At 40.0% G+C, this 21,400-nt stretch overlaps 1 protein-coding gene across 1 annotated transcript in view; it reads left to right on the top strand.

Annotated features, from left to right (window-relative positions):
* The window catches only part of vwf (von Willebrand factor), a 31,800-nt gene extending 11,631 nt beyond the window's left edge, over positions 1-20,169 (top strand). Inside the window, 33 exon segments of the mRNA XM_020934745.2 lie at positions 118-264; positions 331-471; positions 1,473-1,571; positions 1,743-1,899; positions 2,425-2,592; positions 3,150-3,285; positions 3,352-3,661; positions 4,177-5,311; positions 5,393-5,497; positions 6,391-6,534; positions 7,512-7,655; positions 7,730-7,894; positions 7,960-8,006; positions 8,143-8,320; positions 8,904-9,145; positions 9,720-9,909; positions 10,358-10,711; positions 11,146-11,369; positions 11,933-12,035; positions 12,127-12,198; positions 12,280-12,384; positions 13,342-13,547; positions 14,225-14,374; positions 15,020-15,136; positions 15,221-15,401; positions 16,191-16,231; positions 16,321-16,437; positions 16,970-17,068; positions 18,278-18,406; positions 19,053-19,092; positions 19,268-19,365; positions 19,991-20,093; positions 20,096-20,169. Coding sequence (XP_020790404.2) covers positions 118-264; positions 331-471; positions 1,473-1,571; positions 1,743-1,899; positions 2,425-2,592; positions 3,150-3,285; positions 3,352-3,661; positions 4,177-5,311; positions 5,393-5,497; positions 6,391-6,534; positions 7,512-7,655; positions 7,730-7,894; positions 7,960-8,006; positions 8,143-8,320; positions 8,904-9,145; positions 9,720-9,909; positions 10,358-10,711; positions 11,146-11,369; positions 11,933-12,035; positions 12,127-12,198; positions 12,280-12,384; positions 13,342-13,547; positions 14,225-14,374; positions 15,020-15,136; positions 15,221-15,401; positions 16,191-16,231; positions 16,321-16,437; positions 16,970-17,068; positions 18,278-18,406; positions 19,053-19,092; positions 19,268-19,365; positions 19,991-20,093; positions 20,096-20,169 — 5,721 coding nt within the window.
* Positions 20,170-21,400: the final 1,231 nt, after the last annotated feature.

The raw sequence follows: 21,400 nt of genomic DNA, 5'->3' as shown, positions 1-21,400 counted from the left end.
ATGCACCTTTAACACAAGGGTTAACTTTTGCAAATTTACCTTCTAGTAAATAAAAAAGTAACATATATAAGCCATAAATAAAGTACCAACAGCATCATATAGCAATATTTTTTCCAGGTGAAAATGAAGAGGCCAATACTGCTCGACTCCCAGGTGCAGATTATTCGGTCCGCTCACTCCTACACCGTGCTCCTGGGAAAGCACATCTCTCTCAGTTGGGACAGAGGAACTCACCTGCGTGTTCATATCTCCGCTGTATACAGGGTAATATTGTAATTTCATACATGCGATTATTAAATATGTGATTCTAACCTATGTCTGTGTGAGCAGGGCAAAGTGTGTGGCCTCTGTGGAAACTATGATGGAAACTTGAACAATGACCTGATGAGCAGTAACAACCAGCTGGAGGTGGATGCACCACACTTTGGCAACTCCTGGAAAGTGGTGCCCAGCTGTGCTGACGTAAATCAGGTCTGAACAAGTGCTAGTGCTATCACGATACAAAAATTTCAAACTCCATCTTAATACTAAGGAATAGACTTGGTACTCCCAGTGATAATAAAAACACTCTTTCCTTAGACAGTAAAATGTGATTTTCAACAGTAAATCATAGTACTTTCTTTAATATTACCCTGTGGCCTTTTATCTGTATAATCCTTCAGTTGTCCATGTAGGGTTCATAGTGGTCCATGGATGTATACTTGTCTATGTGGTCTCATACTTCTTCTGATACAACTCAAGATCATTCTAAAGATATTTAGGATAGGTAAATTTTTCTCCTGTAAATGTGACTTTTCTAGTAGTAATACTTTCTCAAATAAGTATCTAGTATTGATATCAATTAGTATCTGATGAGTATCCGATTTACTTTCATCAACCCTAATAATTACATGTATGTTTATGAGTTACACTGTTATTTAAACTATTTGTGTATTATTATTTGTTTGAGGAAGTAGTCATAGTGTATAGTATTTGGGTGACGTTGGTGCAATGTATAAGTCAACCGATTAGACAAGGCTGCATGATTTCAGAAGAAAAAAAAAGATCAATAGCTATGTATAGCAATAACAAGACTATTGTAATATTTTAATGCACTTTTTCACATTATTAACTAAGAATAATTAAATCAAGACTTGAAGGCAAAATCATGAATGAAATCTGCCTTTTATACATTTTACTTACAAAAACTCACACAATTTCTGTCAGATTAAGTTCTTTTGATGATATATTGTGGAACCTTACCACAAGCCCTCGATGTGATGAGGGTTCAAACCTGGTTCTAAGGGAAAAAACTGTTGTTAAGGTCCTGGGCTGAAACTTTTTACCCTGAACATATTAAGACTGTGCATAGGAGAAGCTGTTGGCAGATAGCCTCACTTCTTACACTCACATGGTTGCTATGGCTACAGAAATAGCCTTTTACCATTGAGTGGCACATGTGGTTTGACTTGGTTTTACATTTGCCCTTTCAGGTACCTCCCCACTGTAATAATGACATCATCAAGCTGGTCACAGTGGAACAGTCCTGCCGTGTCCTTACGGGCCCCATCTTCAAGGAATGCAATACTCAGGTGAGCTAATTTACACTCAAATCAATAGCTAAAATAAATATTAAAATAATAGTATTTATACATGTATTATTATTATTATTATTATTGTTAGTAGTAGTAGTAGTAGTAGTAGTAGTAGTAGTAGTATTACGTTTTATTCAGTCAAACTATATGGTATTCTTCTGTCCTCAGATTGACCCAGAGCCCTATGTGGAGATGTGTGTAGAAGCGGCATGCTCCTGTCCCTCTGTGGGAGACTGTGCTTGTTTCTGTGATGTGGTGGCAGCTTACGCTCTGGCCTGCTCAGAACAAGGCCTGCCTATCAGCTGGAGGTCCAATCAGCTGTGTCGTGAGTATTTACATACATTATTTACTCAAAAACCTGGCGTATGCAATAAAAATTTGAAAGTGTGTATTTTTGTGAAAAAACTCACTATGGTGTAGTAGGTAATTGAGTCATCCATTAACAAAAGCCAGCTCTATTCTTGCCCTTTCTTGTATTGTTGTTGTCAAGAGTAAGACTCTTCATCCTAGTTGGGCATCTTTCATAAAAATAAAAAAAGTACATATATATATATATATATATATATATATATATATATATATATATATATATATATATATATATATATATATATATATATATATATATATATATATATATTCTGATCCTTTTTTTTCATTAAATGTCATGGTAAATCAGGACAAAGACGTTTAATGAAACAATCTTTCCTTGGAATGTTCCACAATTTTGTGGAAATATAAAAATATTCCATTGACCTTTGCAACTTTGTTTGTTCTTAGCACTTGTATTCAGGCAGTTTTTTTATAATGCATTTCTTAGCAATAAAAAATGTGTTTAATTTTCCTGAAGCTTTGAGCTGTGAGGACCTGAACCCCATGAGCGCTAACACAGGGGAGGAGCTATGTCAGTGGAGGTACAACGCCTGTGGTCCAGCCTGTCCAATCAGCTGTCAGCATCCAGAGCCTCTGCACTGCTCACTCACCTGTATAGAAGGATGCCACGCCCACTGCCCTCCAGGTGTCCTACCAACAACTCACTGTCTGTATGCAAACGGAGGAACGCAGGCACAGATGAGTCCTCTGCAAAGAGTAATGGGGGAGATGTAAAAGCTGAGGAGGCTGATGGTTCTGCTGCAGTGGTGGAAGGGTGGTGGAGGAAGGTTGTAGCTAAGATGGTAGAAGGAAGGAAGGGAGAGTGAGTGCATTCATAATTATGAATAGTTTACATACATACATACATACTTCCTCCCTTCACGGTGTGAAAATTGAGTGATGGCACTTTAATATCAAATCTGTCCACACTACAATGTAAGATTGTATAGAAATCTCTCAAAAGTTACAGTATAATTTACTTCCTATGGCATTTTCATCCGGGAGCCTGATGTGTACATATAAGTACCTTTTGTTTAAGAAGTCCATCAAAGGAATCAGGCTCTTATTGTCTGACATTGACAGAAAGGGAGGTAGACTGGAGGTAGTTGATGATCATTCTGTTCACACAATATAAATATGAAGCTTATAAATTAAATGCCAAAAGAAGCTGGTGTTTTAAAGGCTGTTTTTTTTTTCTTTTAGGCCAGTTGTTGGATGAGGTGCTCCTGCGCTGTGTGGAACCCTCTCAGTGTCAGGTGTGTGTCCATGATGGTCAAACTATCTCCCATGGGACCAAAATTCTCCTCAACCAGGAAGACCCAGACAAGTGCCAGATATGGTAAAGCCACTTAGTATATTTATTAAAATCCAAAGAAGCATCAAATTTACTCTTCCTTCTTTCTAGTCACTGTGAAACCAACACCCTGCACTGTGAGGACTGTGCTTCCTCCCCTTCTCTTACCACCCCTGCCCCCACGCACCCTTGGGTGACACAGAGCACCCTGCCCTATACCACGCTGATGCCTGAAGGGAATTGTGACAGAGCCATGGATCTGGCCTTCCTGCTGGACGGGTCAGAGGCCCTGAGCGAGGAGGAGTTCCAGGTGGCCAAAGACTTCATCCTGGGCGTGGTGGAGCGCTTCCGGATGGGCTCAGCTCATACCCGAGCCACAGTGCTTCTCTACCACTCTGGAGTCAAAACTTATGACCTGCAGGTGAGTGGGAATGCAATACAACATGTTATTCTGTTGCACTAATCAACCTCACATGTACTAGTGGGTAGCTAATGTTAATAATGATTTAAAGGCAGAATTTTGACAACTTGACACATTGTACACTGGTGTTGTGGAGACACTTTCCCTATTTCTTTGGTTCCACAGTTGACATTTGCACTGTGTTTGGAGCTTACTAGGTGATGAAAATATGTTATCTTACCCTGTATCTTTTACAAGTGTAGTAGCTTGGAAATATTGGAAATTGTTTTGATGTTTTAAAGACCTTTGGCTTGAAAAACATAGTCCTAATTTTGAATAGTCACTGGGTTTCTGATGATCTCACAATATTATATGGGACAAAATATTTAACTGAAATAGGTTGCCGGTAAAATAACATTAGCCTAATCACATTTGCAAACAGGCCCCCCATCTTAGTAGTAAGTAGAATTCCAAAGAGGATTTCCTTTCTGGCACAAGAAAAGATTGACTGATTGCACCACGCTCTTTGTTTGTAGGTTCAGAAGTGGTTGTTTAAGAAGACTGTCCACGAGCTCCACTACGCCGGAGGAGATGCAGCATTCCTGGACGAAGCCATCAAGTACTTGGCCATCAACATCTACGACAAGAACAAGCGTGAGCATGCGGGTCGCGTTGCTGTCATTCTGACCGCCAGTGAGAACCCCCGATCCATGCGCGCTGTGCTCAAGATGCTCCGCCGGAAGTCCATCACCACTCTAACTGTAGCCCTGGGTCCTGGTGTAGACATGGCACAAATCAACGAAATCACGAAAGTCAGTCCAGACAACAGAGCATATATTCTCAGCAGTACAGGGGAACTCAACGACCGACTGTTAGAACTGACTGATTATCTTTGCACTCTAGGGCTTGAGCCTGAAGGAGCCAAGCCAAAAACTACCCTTACTACTACTACTACTTCTACTACTACTACTACTACCACTACTACTACTCCAAATCTCCCCGCAAGTTCCAGCAAGCCAGCTACCACCTCTCCAATCACCACTCCCCTTGCTCTTCTCATCCCAACCAAAGATCTCACATTCGTCATAGAGGGCTCAGATACGGTTGGTGAGGCAAACTTCAACAAATCTCTAACATTTCTTGAAGAAGTGATCACTCAGCTCGCACAGGAAGAGGAAGAGGTCATCCGCATTACCATAATCCAATATTCAGTGACGGTAACTATCGAAATTAGCCATTGGGAGATCAGATGGCATAGAGAAAGACTTTTACAGAGGTTAAGGGAGATTCGCTGGAGAGGAGGGAATAAAACCAACACAGGGGCTGCAGTTACAACAGTTTTCCAGCAGGTGGCAACAGCTCCTCCCACTGGACCCACATCTCCACCTCAATTGGTGTTTCTCATCACAGAAAATCCACCAACAGACATTATAACTCGCCCAGTCACCAGTACACAAACGCATATCTACCCTATTGGAGTTGGGCCAAAAGTCAAGGAAATGGACTTGTTCCCTCTCAGCACTCCCCAGCGACCTCTCATGGTAGAAGACTATTTCAACCTCACAAGCATAGTCCACCGTGTGATCAATATTACTAAGACTACAGTAGTGCCACGCTCCCCAACCCTCCCACCTCTGGTTGTGCCCACTCTGGCCACACTTCCCCCCTCAGGTGCAGTACTGTACTTACTGCAGACATCAGGCTGGCTGTTGACAGTGTACTTATGTGTGCTTGTACTCTGTCGTTGTTTAGTGCCATGTGACAAGCCCATGGACGTTCTGTTCTTATTAAAGGCGGGGGAGCAGTTCACAGAAATGAAAACCTTTGTCAAAAGCTTCATCACAAATGCTAAAATAGGTATGGTCTTATCTATCTTTTAAATTAATATGTCTTTAAATAGCATTTCTTAATATTAGTATTGCACAAATTCAGTATAGATTTTGACCAATGCACATAATCAGATCCAAACTCTAAAAGGCAACAAATTGCAAAGCACTAGAAATATGTTAAAGATCCTATATTACACACACACACACAAAAAATGGTCTGTGCCACCTTGTGTTGTCATGAAGCGGTCATGAAGGGGGAGATTGGCAATTCCAGATCTGACATTATCCAAATGATTCAGGTGAAGGTGTATGGAATTTAAAAACACAGTGGAGCACTTCCTGTATTACCAATGACACCTCAAGGTGCAACAGAGTGTTTTCTGTGTGAGTGAAGAACTCAGCCTTAATATACAGGATTATTGAGTTAAACATGCAAATGAAACAAAACACAACTTCATTATAGCAAATCAGAAAAAAGAGTAACATGGGCCCTTTAAAACTTAAAGGTGCCCCGTGTACAGTTTTTCTAGTGGAAGGTCCAAGCACATTTTCCATCTCTATATAGTGCATTCCCAGAAATGTTCCACAGTATGGCATTAAACTAGTCTAGCTCCACTTTATTATATTACATGTATTCCATAGCAAATATTACAAAAAAAACCCTCCTTTTTTACTTAGTTTGTCTCTCGGAGTTAGATCAATTTAATTCTATACTGTAGAGCATTTCTGAAAATGCTCTATGAAGAGACAGATAATGGACTCACCACCAGAAAAAAATGACCTTTAGCAAACTCTAATGCTTTTAAGGGTTCTGTGCATTTATATACATTGTATGCACATGATTCTTTGTATTAGTTTGAGGTACTACATTAAGACAATAAATGGACTTAAATATTAAATGCTTTACAATGCTTTTGACAGGACAAAAGGACACTCAGATCGGTGTATTACAGTATGGTGAGAGAAACACAGCAGAAATAACCTGGAAGCAGGAGCAGCGCAGAGAACAGCTATTAAACTTGCTGGACAGAGTTCCCAGCAGGACTCCCACACCTCCACAACTCGGTAATGACCATGAATGACATTATCAGCCATCTACTGAACAATTACGTTAAATAGGGGCATGCCCATCAACATTTGGGGGCCTGGGGCAAGGAGCCTCACATGGGCCCCCCTCCAGATTAATAGGATGAAGGTTCAGTTTTGGTGCCCTAAAACCCTGGGGCCCATTTGTCCCCCTGTCTACTCCCCTGATAATGGGAGTCACAGATAATTCATGGCTATATTTATTTAATCAGCTAAAGCAAAACCTTTTTTTATTGTGGGCCACATCAAAATGTATTTGAAGCATTGCACCGCAGACAGTTGGTTATTACAGTGAGTAGTTCAGATTGGTGTATTTAGCTATGACAGAGCCAATTCAGTGTACCTTTAATAAGGCTTGGCACATTCATTTTAGGTCTATGTCACAAAACAATTTGATGTTATTGAGTTTATAGAAGTGGAATTGCTTAAATTTGCATCAATTTGCAGTAACAAGTTCTGCTTATGATAATTTGGGCCAGTTGAGCAAGAAGCTTGAGGGCCCACAAATATTGCTCTAATGGCCACATTTGGCCCCAGGGCCATAGTAGTTTAGACATCCCTGAACTAAAGTACATAATTTGTTTGATTTTTCTGTCTTGTGGTACTTAACCTGCATGCTTCGATGGAAATAGAAAACTAAAACCATACTTCAAAACATTCAGAACCTTTTTGAGGTCAGGTCATACTCGATATTCTAATTTTGCATATCTCCAAAATAACGTGATGTAATGTACATTTTCAATATATTTCTCACACCTAATTTGTAGTGTAGATTAATTTACAATCAAATGTGATAAAATTCTTACAACTACTTTCTAAACTCTTGTCTTACTGTGACACCTGTAATCTTTTGCAATGTAATATAATACTAATACTAATGTAATAGTAAAAATTTATACAAAATTCTGAAATAAATCTTTCCATGCAAAGTTGACACTTTTGACTCTTGTCTTCAGGTGCAGCTTTGCGGTTTGCTATACAAACGTCCCTTTCCCCGGCCAGTGGAGGCAGAGCTGGGGTGGCTAAAATCATTGTCATGGTGATCCAGGACAAATCCACTGATGATGTGAAAGAAGCAGCTAACGAAGCTCTCGCAGCCGGTGACTACTATCTGGAACTCCCCTCACATGACTCTATTCTGTTTTTATTGACTTGTGATTTCTCTTCGTTTTAGGCGTGTCTGTGTTTCCTATTGGCGTGGGGTCAGGATATGATAGGGCGGAGCTCAGTGTTCTGGGTCGCCATGGTAACCAGGACAACAGCCTCCACTTGAGCAGCATGGACCAGCTGCGGTTGCTGCTGACCCTGGATCATGGCTACATAGAGAGGATGTGCAGAGGTGCATATTCTGAAGTTAAGACTCATGTGACTTATTTTCAAGCTAATGCTGTCTTTGTGTTTTAGCTGGTCCACCAGGATTTTGTGTAGATGATAATGGAACAGAGAGAAAGGTTTGTATTTAAGTCACAGTCCTTAATATTAGAATGAGAACTTTTAGCATCTTTAAAATCCTGCTGACACATGAGTTTTCTTAATTGTGTATAAGATGATTTCTCTTATTCCTTATGACATACCTCCCTGTTGTAGCCTGGAGAGTCGTGGCTGATGGAGGATGGCTGCCACTCTCTCCTATGTCACCCCAGTGGAGCAATCACCATGCAGAGCCACAAAGTGAGCTGTGACAGCATGGAGCCCCCAGCCTGTACCAACAACATGCCCGCAGTCAGGGTCCAAGAGAAATGCAACTGCCACTGGGAATGCCCATGTAAGTCTAATATATGTAATTCACAATCTTACACTCTTTGCTCATAATCTACTTCAAAATGACGAACACCTGTAATCCCTCGACTTTGACCCTGAATTATATATAAAGGTTTGGAAGAACACCAAAAATAGCTGTTACAGTGTTGGACTTGCATGAGCTTTTGCCCCATTTGTCAAGTCAGTTAACAGCAGAAGGAGCTATTGATCGTATAGTGGTCTATAATTAATACAATTCTTTTTACCACAATAGTTCGATACAGTGATCGCGTCACTGCAGACACTGCATGATTCTCCTGTCAATCTCAAGCTCCATCCTTTCCTCACCAGAGACCCAAGATACTAAGTGGAAGACAAAATGATCTCAATCAGCCTGACATATTTCTATCTCCTCTCAGCATCAGGAGGATGTTTAAGTGGGTTTAAAAGTCTTGATTTAGTCTTAGTACATGAAGCAGTACATGAGACCTCACATTAGTTGGGTTTTGCTGTCCAAAGTACAACATAAAGTTACATCACCACAAACTTAATTGGAGTTACCAGTATGTGGAGTTCTAGGTGTAAAAGTACTTTTTCTGTGTTTGTAGGCATGTGCATGGGCAGCTCTACCAACCACGTAGTGAGGTTTGATAGCCTGGCTCTCCGGTTGGACAGTGAGGGCCTTTGCTCCTACACCTTATTGACTGTGAACAAGAGTCTGAGTGAATCGTCTGAAGTGAAACTGCACAATGGACCATGCAGCCATCCCTCTGAGTACAACCAAGTCTGCATGAAGGCCATAGAAGTCATCCATGGACCTCACACCATCACGCTAAAAGATGATATGACGGTAATGCTACTCTGAACAGGGCACTAAAATGGAATAGTCTATAACAAAATGTATTACAATAATCATAAAACATAACAGTCACTATAACAACTTCTACAACCCTTTTTATTCTTAAAGTACATTAGTAACTTTCTTGCATGATTTCTGCATGATACCATGAAAACAGTTGAAACCACATGCATCTTTTTTTAACAAAATGTTGAGTAAATGTACTAATATAGAGCATGACTTTATTAATTTATTAATACATTTAATTTTTCTAAGAGAGTTGTAAATGCAGTAGTAAGATATAGTTTTTTTAATATCATATCATGTTATCATTGCATTTAATTACAAAACTCCAAATCTTAATGGGCCTATCAAATAAAATAAAACAATTTATTTAGACCGTATCATAAAATTATCCACTTTGAGTAACATTATTACAAAAAAGAAATCTCATTCTCTTCTCTCGTTATATAGTTTCTTTTTTGGGTTATTATTTTAGTAGAACTAATCAATATGTCTGAGGATACTATTCTATAAATACAAGCATTTGATCACCTTTTATTTGTTGTTACTGTCTTGTGAACAGGCTCTGATTGGGCGTGAGGAGCTAGCTCTCCCCTGGACACATGCAGGTCTGGAGCTGGTGCGTTATGGGGGCATCATGCTGCAGCTGAAGTCAAACCATGGCTACACTCTGACCTTTACACCTCACAGCAACGAGTTCACCATCACTGTGCTTGGTTCTAGTGCTGCCGGGCCCACCAATGGACTTTGTGGTAAGACATCTCCACATAGCCTACACCGCAGCACCTGCAGCCAGTCATTAACCAGTGTTAGCTTGTGTCCTCTAGTTGCAGGTTAAAACCAAGTTCACTTGTTGATTGTACCTTCAATAAAACAGTGTAGACTACACACTGCCCCTATAATTTCTCTAAATGATCTGTCAGCTCCATTTGTCATATTAAATTAGCTATGTTTCCTATATGCTTGATTTTAAGTGCGGTTTCTGATGAAGGTGTATGGACTTAAAAACACAGAGGAGCTTCAGTGTGTTGGAACTGTTGTATAGTTGAGGAGACAAGTTCCTTTTTGTATTTCTTTACTATCAACACATTTTATTGAGGTTCAGGGTCAATATATTAAGTATCAAGTATTGCTTTATCGCTCTTGAGGTAGGCCTAACCTATGAGCCCCTGTTTTCTCTCACACTATTCACTCTTTTAGGGACTTGTGGAGAGGAGCAAGCCAATCAACTCCATCTGCGTGACGGCAGCCTGACCTCAGACCACTCGGCCTTCATGTGGGACTGGAGTAGCTCTGGAGGTGTAGAGGGGAGTGAGGGTGTATGTGTGCCTAAGAGGAGGCCCCAGTGTGCCCTGGGAGTCTCCATGGGCTGTCAGGCTCTCCGGTCTGAGGTGTTTGCCCCATGTCACCATGTGGTCCCGGTGCAGCTGTTCCTGTCCCGCTGTGAGGAGCAGGCATGTGAGCAATCGGACGTGTGTGAGGTGCTGTCAGCCTACGCTCAGCTGTGCAGGCAGAACGGGGCCTGTGTGCACTGGAGGGGCCCACACCTTTGCCGTGAGTCTGCTACACAGCACAGGGAGTCACAAGTGAAATGATTATGAATCTATGTGTTTTTAATGGGAGCAAGGCCACTCAGAGTGCATTAAGGAATCTATACTGAAACATAATAGGAAAATGTTTAGCCAAGCATTTCCTCCACACAAATATAAAAATACAACATGTCGTGAGCTTGTCTGAATTTGAACTCGGTCCTTTCTGCCGCTGTTATATTGCACAATGACACAGAACTTTTCTCTGGGATAGTGATATGCAGTTGTTTCCCAAAAATTTTTAGTAACCTGTGCCTGTTTAGACAAAAAAAAGTGATCATATCAGTAGCTTCTGCATTAGTTATTACCTGAACAAATGCTACAAATTCACCACAAATATTATATAATTCTTGTTACATTACAATGGGTCATATTTGATTACTTGTTTGATTGTGGCAGCATTCCAGTGCCCCAGTCCGATGGAATACCATGCTTGTCAGAGTGGCTGTGTAGAGGACTGCAGCAGTATCCAGACTCTGAAAGAGGAGAGGAACACATCCTCCTGTGTGGACACGCCCACAGAGGGCTGCTACTGTCCAGAGGGCATGGTCCTCCACCAGGGTGTGTGTGTGCCACCTGACAGCTGTAACCAATGTGTGGACCAGCAGGGCCACACACATCCAGTGAGTCACTCTACTGTTCAGATAGTCCTCTTTTACAGGCTATGCCAACAACCCAGTGATGATGGGTCTCTGTGCTGAGGTCCCTTGTTGCCATAATTGCTATAGAGAGCAGGTCAAACTTTGCATTTAAACTTCCCCTTATCTTGAACATACCTGGGTTTATGTGTTTTCATTTAAGTAGCTCTCAAAATCACAATGTTGACGTGTCAAGTTGAATACTGAATTTGATGAAATATGATCTATAAGAAAACTTGTGCAATGCTGCTGCACTCTTTGTGGCAGAACCACAGTTTGCAGTAAAATCTAAACTGTTCATTTGCAGAACTATTTTTCGCATTTAGTCTAATAATAATACATTATTTAATTGCAAAAATGGTTGTAGTTACAAAAGAATAGTTACAATTGTGTACATCTGCATCTGCAACCTGAGACATGTGCATGCTAATAGTAACATTTAACATATCTTGTAGATGGGCATTACATATATTTCTAGTGTATTTTTCTTTTATATACTGTATAGTGTTTACTTGGCCACATAAAAAAAAAAGATCTCTTTTCCTCAGTACATGCTTTCCTGGATCCCAGAGGAGAATCCCTGCCTGATATGTTTGTGTTTAGACCAGCAGCGCATCAACTGCACTGCCCGGCCCTGCAATGACGTCAAGGGTATTTTTACACTGCTTTACTACTCTATTTTTCTTTAAAATCAGGGATTAATAAACATATGGCTGCGATTTGAATTATTATCTGTTTGTAGCTCCTGCGTGTGGCCCTTGTGAGGTCTTGAGAGAGAAGAGGGAGTCCAAGTGCTGTCCAGAGTATGAGTGTGGTAAGGCACTGTACAGACATTTCTTACTTTCCTATTGCTTTTACTGCTGAATATTATTTATATCTTTATTTTTTTATGTAGTATGTGATCTTACAAATTGCTCGGTGCCTGAAGTGCCTCTCTGTGAAGACGGACAAACCTTAGTTTTGAAAAACCCAGGAGAATGTCAACCAGTACATGAATGTGGTAAGCAGCTAGCCTGGTGAATTCAGAATAATATATTCATTTTAATCCTTTAATTAAAGATGCACTATGTAACTTTTTGATGGAGGGTCTGTCGCCTACTTGTCTACATGGATACACTATTGCTTATATATCACAGTAAGGCATTAAACTTGACTGCCTCCATGCAGACATGCATATGTCACCAAAAGATCAACTTGCTGTTCAGATCTGTGGAGAGGCAGGCTGCTCATACTAAAATTCCAGAGTTTTTAAGTGCAATTTTTTTAGTAATCAAAGATCTATAATTGATTTATTGGATGATAGATGATTTAATGCCATATTGTGGAACATTCTTGGCAAAGCAGATGACAGACCTCCGTACCATAAAGGTTACGTTACACAGTTCATCTTTTACTTTTTAATTAAAGTATTTAGCATATTTTAGACTAGCTTCAATATTTTAATTCTAATAAAATGCATAAGAGACAGCAGAGTGAAGAATGTTACCCAAACTACATTTTCTAAAACAAGATAAATTTACAGATCAGATTCTAAAAATGTCACCCTTACAATTAGTCTGTGTAATTCCTCAGTAGTCCAGGAAGGATCCATAACAATACTACATAATTGAATTTTTGTTGTTGTTGTTGTTGTTACAATACAAAAATTTCAAACTAAATTTTGATACTAAGAAATAGACTTGACACTCAGTTACGATTTCAATACCACAATGATAGTAAAAAACACTCAATAGGTAGACAATGGAATATAATTTTAACTTTAAATTATAGTACTCTTTTATTTTATGATGTGATCTTATATCTGTGTAATCCCTCAGTCCTTTAGGTAGGTTCCATAGCGTTCCATGGATGTATATTAGTCTATGTGGTCTTCTGTTTCATTCTAAATATCTTATTGTAACTTATAACATGCTGTGTAGGCTTTTGAAACAGTATTTTTAATTTAGCTTTTTCTTAGTCTGTAAAAAGGAGCAGTGTGATCTCAAGCCCCCTCCCACTTGTCCACCACACCGGCAGCTGTCAGTCAAAAAAACCACATGCTGCGATGCGTTCGAATGCGCATGTAAGTGTCAGAACTCCACACGTGCCTGTCCTGTTGGCTTTGTCACGTCTACTTCCACCAATGACTGTGGCTGCACTGTCACCAGCTGTGAGCCAGACAAGGTGGGTACACAGAGCATTTAGATGGTGATGAAGAGGTGAAAGAAGCTGAAGAGGTTGTGGTGGAAATGGGGCGGATGAGTGGGGCGGATGAGTGTTGTATACAAACAAAACAGGAAGATAGAAGGTGCATTTATATTAATGACTTGATTGGTTGAGTGGCAAAATAAACAGGCAACTTCTTAAAGTTGATGTTCTGTGCAACATATTTGACCTTGTAAGTTTTAGCTTTGTCAATGTTCCTCGATATGGCATTAAAACATACCTTTCAAGCATTTATTTTATTTCAAGTGTTTTATTGCTCAAAAATACCTTGAAAAACATGGATATTGTGAGCAGGGTCACCTCTCCACAGAGCTGACCTGTAACTTGGCCTGGTTGGGTCACCTCAGTGGAGATGATTAAATCCAATGCCATGCAGTGTAACAATCCAGGCAAAGCAGTAATATATCTGCCAGACCTTCCACCAGAAAAGTTATATAGTGCACCTTTAAAGTTGAAGTGATTTTTTGAAAGATGGAAAAAACACTTACTCTTCACCCAAACATATTATACATTTTTAGTACTTGATATTAATGCTCCTCCATCTTTCAACTTAATATTCATCCCAGAGTAATACAAACAAAAATCTTCTAAACTGCAGCTCTATCTGGTGCAGTGATATGCGTGCCTCTTCTTAGGTGTGCGTAGTGGGTGCTCAGGCTCACCCAGTGGGTAGTGAGTGGGAGGACGGCTGTACCAAGTGTGTGTGCACCCAGCAGCTGGACGCCCACAGCTCCCTGTACGTGCCCCACTGTAGTCCGCGCACCTGTGACACCGCCTGCCCTCTGGTGAGTGACTGACCCGACAATGTACTAAATATAGATCATACTACAGCAATAAAATGGGTCTAGGTAATGAAATGTTCCCTATGTTATCATACTGCAACAATATGACAGATTGTAATTGCGCCAGTATAGTATAAAAAAATATGTTTTGTAACTACAGAACATCATTGTAAAAATACAAGTTTAATATTGAGAGACATTTTGGGCCAACATTGGTCAGTAAATTGTCTTATTATACCAGTTTATTACTAAATAAACTAAAATGGGATATTGGCTGAACCGATATCTTGAAAGTTGATATCCGATACGAGTATGCATCCCTAAGTAGGACATGCAAAAAAAAATCTTCTTCTGAAGAAGAAGATTTTTCTGTCTTATTAGTTCAGAAACCAGAACTGACTGGAATTGTTGAAAGAAAGAATCTGATTGGCTGCAACAGACTCTTTTGTCCATACGACCTTAGTTTGCACTAAGACGCATGTGAAAAACTTTTCCCGTATATTCTATTACTTATTTGGACATTTGAGCCCATTATTAAAACTAAATGTGAGACAATGTGTTACATTGTTTTAACTCACTGATGTAGAGGATAGAACACCACAACACACAATGAAGTGATGTTTTAGAATCAGTGTGCTCCCTTTCCAGGGCTCCACATATGCTCCATCAGACAATGAGTGCTGTGGAAAGTGTGTAACATCGAGCTGTGTGATCTCACGAGGAGAGATGAGAGGAGACACGCTGATAGGAACTAAAATACGGCATGTATGTACTATACAGTTTCACTTTTCTTATTCATGCGTTCACTGTATTGAATATGAGCTGACCGGGGCTTTCTGTTTGGAGCAGGTGGGTGAGGTGTGGTCTTCTCCTCTGGACCAGTGTGTCCTACAGGAGTGTGTGAAGGTCCATGAGCAGGTCTTTGTCACTGAGAAGAATGTGAGCTGCTCTGCTGTGGACACTCCCAACTGCCCCCTGGGGACCGAGCTGCACTGTGCCAAGGAAGGATGCTGCCCCTTTTGTCACTGTGGTAACCATCAAAGCATACACAATATTATACAGTGCTTACAACTTAGAAAACGTGATGGCATTTTTTCTAAACACTAACACAGAACGAAGTTGTTGGTGTGTATTTTTTATTAGTCTTAAACTATGTACCTGGTTTTACTGTCTTAAAAGCATAAAAAATAGAACTAGTTCATTTTAAACAGTTTGCAGAGGTCCAAAGTTATTCCTCACTTATGCATTCAGAGCAGATTTTTGCCACAATGAAGCTAACAACAACTAGCATGCTAACGCACAATTCAATTATTACAAAATGTGATTAGCTATTGCAGCTCAAGGCAATATTCATAATTATTTTCTACCACTGACCTTTGGAAAATAAAGGCACAGGACAGCACAGAAACAAAATTCTGTTTTTTTCCATTTCAGTTCTTTGTTGCACAGAAAAATATAGAAAAACATGCATCCTTTCTATGAGCGAGCTTGCATCTCCACAAACCTGACTCTTTTTCGGTGTGGAGAATTATTTGTTCTGACTTATATTCTGAAGGATGATTTTAACTTTCTATTTCCATAGAATTATGAAACTGACTTTCCATCCCAAGAAAGATAGTTACTATCACTATATGTGGTTTTGAATGTATCAAACTGGCTGTCATGTAAATTGATTCTCACAAGGTTTAATATTGTTTACTGTCTCCTGTGTAGTTGTTGCTTTTGTCCAGTGGGGGTCTCTGTCTCCTTTGATTTAACACCACACTGTTTTTATGAGCGGTATAAAAAAGTTCATAAATAAGATGTGTTTTCTTTGCAGTTCCTGTGGAGGCCTGTCTCTTCAACAGCACACTGATTGGAGTGAGTTAAACATTGACTTAGATTGCGTTGGTAAATGGTTCATAAAGCCTGCATTGTTATGACTGTGTGATTGTGTTGTTATTGTGCAGCCTGGAGAGCGACTGATGGTGGACCTGTGCACTCATTGTGAATGTCAGGTGGAGCAGGGGGCAGTGAGGAAGTTCAAACTGTCCTGTAAGAAAACCACCTGCCCCGAGTGTCCCATGGTAATTCCTGTGTTTAACTACTCTATGGATTATTAATATGACTGTTTTAATTTAAGAAGATATACATCCAGAATGTTTTTTATTATTTATTTTTATTTGTCAAACTTTAAAGAAAAGGAGTAGTCTAATCTGCCATTCAAACTTTTATATACCCCACCTCTTCATCATGGCATTGTGGAAAGCAAGAGATTTTTGATTGTGTTTTTATGGTTGAAAATTGGTAGCATGACATTTCTGAATCCTACGGGGTGGGTGTAAACAGACACTTTCAGAGCACTCAATCTCAATGCATGACAATACAGGATAACTCAAACATACATGAATCAATGGAAATACAACTATCACTAAGCTTATGATAACGGATCTCTGTGATAACATGGTTTAAAGCTCACAAAAGTTTATTTTGCATAATATGTCCCATTATAACCTCTGAGTAATACTTTACACATGTCACTTGGAAAGTGGGTAAATGACTAACAGTATTACTTATAATGGCTCTAATGTCCTCCTCTGTCCTCATGCTTCTGTGCAGGGCTACAGTCTACAGAAGGAGGAGGGGGCGTGCTGTGGTCACTGTGTGGGCACCACCTGTTTTATACAGAGACCTGATGGAACTCTCAGCAGTCTGCCAGTAAATATGTACTGTGGCAATGCACTGATCATATGCACTAATCATATACAGCCATCAGGATTGTGATATTGTTAAAAATCAAATAGTACAAATCTAATCAGATACTTCTCTCTATGGTCTAAAATGCATAACGTGGCCAACATGAAGGAATTGCTTATTCACTTTAGTCTTAATACTCATTACTCACAATTATTCTATTTGGAGGGTGATTGTTTCAGGCTCACGCTCATTCCAGCTGCTGGGGCATACTGTAACTGTAATGTCATGTCCACTGTAATGTCCACCCGAGCTAGGAGAACATGTAGGTCCAGAAAGGGATGAGCAAGTAGAACATGAAGGTCCTAAAAGGAAGGAAAGGATTCTAGAGCATCTGATTGTACAGTAACTTTTAAATTACTGCAGGAGACAAACACTATATCTTCTGGGGAACTTAAAGAGGAATCCACACCAGGACAGATCAGCGTCAGTTCCTTTGACATCGTCAAACTGAAAAAAAAAACAAAAAAACACACAGACATAAATCAGTACTCACACACTATTTTAGTTTGTACAACTTTTTATGGTTGAGATCTGTAGACTTACTATTCCTGGAGTGTAGTGTTCTGCAGATGAAACATTGCAATATAACTATACTGGAGGGCCTGACAGGGAGTCACTCTTTGCTCCTCGTCATGGACAACATTTCTATAAGGAAGTCAATGACGGACTTTCTGTCCTCATTCTTGGCTGAGTTATCTGGATATATCTGTACAACACACACACACACACACATACACTGGTTAGACTCAAATATAGATCTGCATTATGAGGGTGAGTGTTGATCAGTGGTACAGACTTATGTTAAGAAGGCCGCCCAAACAGGTAAGTGAAATCAGAAGGCTAGTTTTGGAAGTCTCAAACCAAAATAAGATAATTTGATGTTCAAAATGTTAAATGTTTCTTTTTTTGTTTTTTTTTTACTTTTTTTCAAAACTTTTTATACATTGACATAATTGTATATAAATTTTACTTATTACAAGTTATACTTGTTATACATTTATGATATTATGCCTTATTTCTTCTTATTTTTGTTACTTATTTTGAATTTATTATAACCATGTATATTTTTGCTTTTTGTTATTATAATATATTGTGATGTGTGAGCTACTGTGTATTGCTGTTACTATATTTGTGAAAACTCATTGACACACTTAATGACTCTATCTCCAGGTGAACTCCACCAGGGAGGAGGGCTGTAACTTGTACTCATGCAGCGTGAGCCCTCAGGGGGATCTTGTGGCTCAGGTCAAAGTGACCAGCTGTCCTGCTTTTGACCAACAGGCCTGTCGCGATAATGGGGTACAACTCTTCTACACTATTTAACACTGTAGAATGCTGCTCGATCTATTGTATTCACACATTTCTGTTTGTGATTCGATTTGTTTTAATAACAGGATTCTGTTCAAAGTTCATATTTTAAATGTGTCCAGGAGAACTGACAAATTAATCCAATCACATTTAAGAACATGTTTGTGCAAATCTAAACTACAGTGTTTGCAGCTTTTATACAGAGTAAAACAGGATATTTTATTGTTTGTGGAGCAAATTATGGTACTTCAAAAATTGTAGCCATTGCAATTTGCTTATTACGGTTGTTGAAATTGTGATTAATCTTGCAGCCCATTTCCAAGTGCAAATTTGTTACATGACAGATAAGTAGAACCAGCCAGAAACATTATGAAAAAGCTAATGATTAGGCCTAAAAATTAAATCAAAACTAAATCAAAACCATAGCAAAGTATAACATAAACTGATCACCTTACTTTAATGTTATAAAATGGTGACCTTTACTGCACTGAAAGGCACCTATAAATAAAATGTATTATTTATTTTTTTTCTTTGTAGTATTCCTGCACAAATCAAGGTTAAGAATATGAATTCAAGTAATTTGAACTGCAGGATGTCCTTTAGTTTGTCTAAATAAAGTAAATGATTTATTCCTCAGGGTACGGTCAGTCATCTCGGAGACAGCTGCTGTGAGACATGTGAGTAATTCTAATTCTTATATTTAAACTGCACCTGAACCTTAAGAGTCAGAGGTGGGTAGAACTATTACATCTACTTATATATCTATCTATATCTATATCTATATTTATATATGTGTGTGTGTATGTGTGTGTGCGTGTGTGAAATGTGTTTGTCTTCTGTGTGTGTTTGGAGGTGTGGAGCCAGAGTGCCAGAAGACCAAAGGGACCCTGAAGTACATCAAAGTGGATGACTGTGAGTCAGAGCAGCAGGTGGAGCTGCACTACTGTGAGGTGAGCCAAGGCAGCAAACGCCCTGCTCTACACATGCTCTTGTACAATAAAAATCTGCTAACTGGCTGAACTATGAGCAGCACCTGTGTGAAGTTGACCCAAGCTCCAAATGTGTGTCCTTGTCTTTTGGAGTAGTTCAGACACTTGAAATAAACATGTGGCCAGCCAATATTCACTTCATTTTCAACATCTCAGAAATGGAGCAGGATCAAGTGGCCAACTTGGCTTGTCTTGTGTGTTGTGGTTTGATCATTTATCAGGACAATGGATGGACCTTGTCTTTGATATATTGTCTCTAATTAGGCTAAACTGTGATTTGTGTGATTATTTAAGTAATTTCATGCATAATTCCTTTAATCAATCAGTACATGATTACTGGCTTCTACTGGATCCCTTTGTGTGCCCTGCACTATCAGTTATCACCCACAGTCAATCAAAATCTGATTATTATCTGTTTTCAGGACATTTAGGATTATTTTTATGACTTATTAACTACAAAATCTGATTATGAGTGTGCATGTAACCGCTGCCAGTGTGTTATCTGTAACACGTTTCCCACTATTATATTAAGATACTTCTCCACATATTACCTGACCCCAGCCCTGTCTGTGTGTCTCTCCTGCAGGGTAAATGCCGGAGCCGTTCCTTATACTCGCTGGAGAGCGGAGCAGTGGAGCAGGAGTGTGTGTGCTGCTCTGCTCTAAACACACAGGCTCTGAGTGTACCTGTGCCAATGGGACCCGGACCCTCCACACTGTCCTGTCTGTGACCCAGTGTGACTGCGTGTCCAGGCACTGTGACTGATCCTGCAACACAATGCAACCTATCATTAGCCTCATAGCATAATTGCCTGAGTAATTTTTGTTTAAAGTCGAACTAAACATGAAATCCAATTTTTATCCACTATAAACCTGTGGTATGGTGTTTTAACAGCATTATCTATTAATCCACCTAAGTCATGAAGATGATTTAGCTACAGATGCAGCAGAGTCTGGAGAGCAGGATGAGAACCTTGGCTAAAAAATAGTAATTATGCTATGAGGCCCTACATATACAAATAATATACAGCTCAGCATTTACAGGAACAAGCAGGGCCGTTTCTAGTGAGGTGGGGGCCCTATGCAATGTGCTGGTTGGGTGCCCTTAATCAACAAACGTGGGTTGAGAGACAAGAATTGTATTCAAGTAAGAGTAAGGTTACTTCAAAATAATGTTACTCAAGTAAAAGTGCAAAGTAGCGGTCCAAGAAATTATTCAAGTAAAAGTAAAAAAGTATTTGAAAAAATGACTACTATCCACTCGTGTTCACGAGTGAGGGGAGGACAGAGCGTGAGATTGACAGGCAGTATCTGCAGTGATGCGGTCGCTGTATCGGACCATTGTGGTGAAGAGGGAGCTGAGTCGAAAGGTGAAACTCTTAATTTACCGGTCAGTCTTTGTTCCTACTCTCACCTATGGTCATGAGCTCTGGGTAATGACCGAAAGGACAAGATCGCAGATACAAGGGCTCGAAATGAGTTTCCTTCGCATGGTGGCTGGGCGCTCCCTTAGAGATAGGGTGAGGAGCTCAGTCACACGGGAGAAGCTCGGAGTAGAGCCGCTGCTCCTCCACGTCGAGAGGAGCCAGTCGAGGTGGCTTGGGCATCTATCTCGGATGCCTCCTGGGCGCCTCCCTCGGGAGGTGTTCCGGGCATGTCTCACCGGGAGGAGGCCCCGGGGAAGACCCAGGACATGCTGGAGGGACTATGTCTCTCGGCTGACCTGGGAACGCCTCGGGGTCCCCCCGGAGGAGCTGGAGGATGTGTCTGGAGTGAAGGAAGTCTGGAAGTCCCTGCTTAGGCTGCTGCCCCCAGGAGCTGGCCCCGGATAAGTGGAAGAAAATGGATGGATGGACTACTATCCAGACTAGCAACTCTTGACGAAACATTAAATAATGTACACACATGGATTTTTAAATTATAGACAGACAAATTTGAAAATCTAAATCATATCTGAAGGAGCAGTGCAAAAATACACACTGTCAATGTAAATCTTT

Source organism: Boleophthalmus pectinirostris, unplaced genomic scaffold (assembly GCF_026225935.1).
Source record: "Boleophthalmus pectinirostris isolate CB_2022bp ecotype Guang Dong unplaced genomic scaffold, ASM2622593v1 HiC_scaffold_2, whole genome shotgun sequence".
Lineage (NCBI taxonomy): Eukaryota > Metazoa > Chordata > Actinopteri > Gobiiformes > Gobiidae > Boleophthalmus > Boleophthalmus pectinirostris.
Note: the sequence above shows the minus strand (reverse complement) of the source record. Positions and strands in the feature narration are given on the sequence as shown.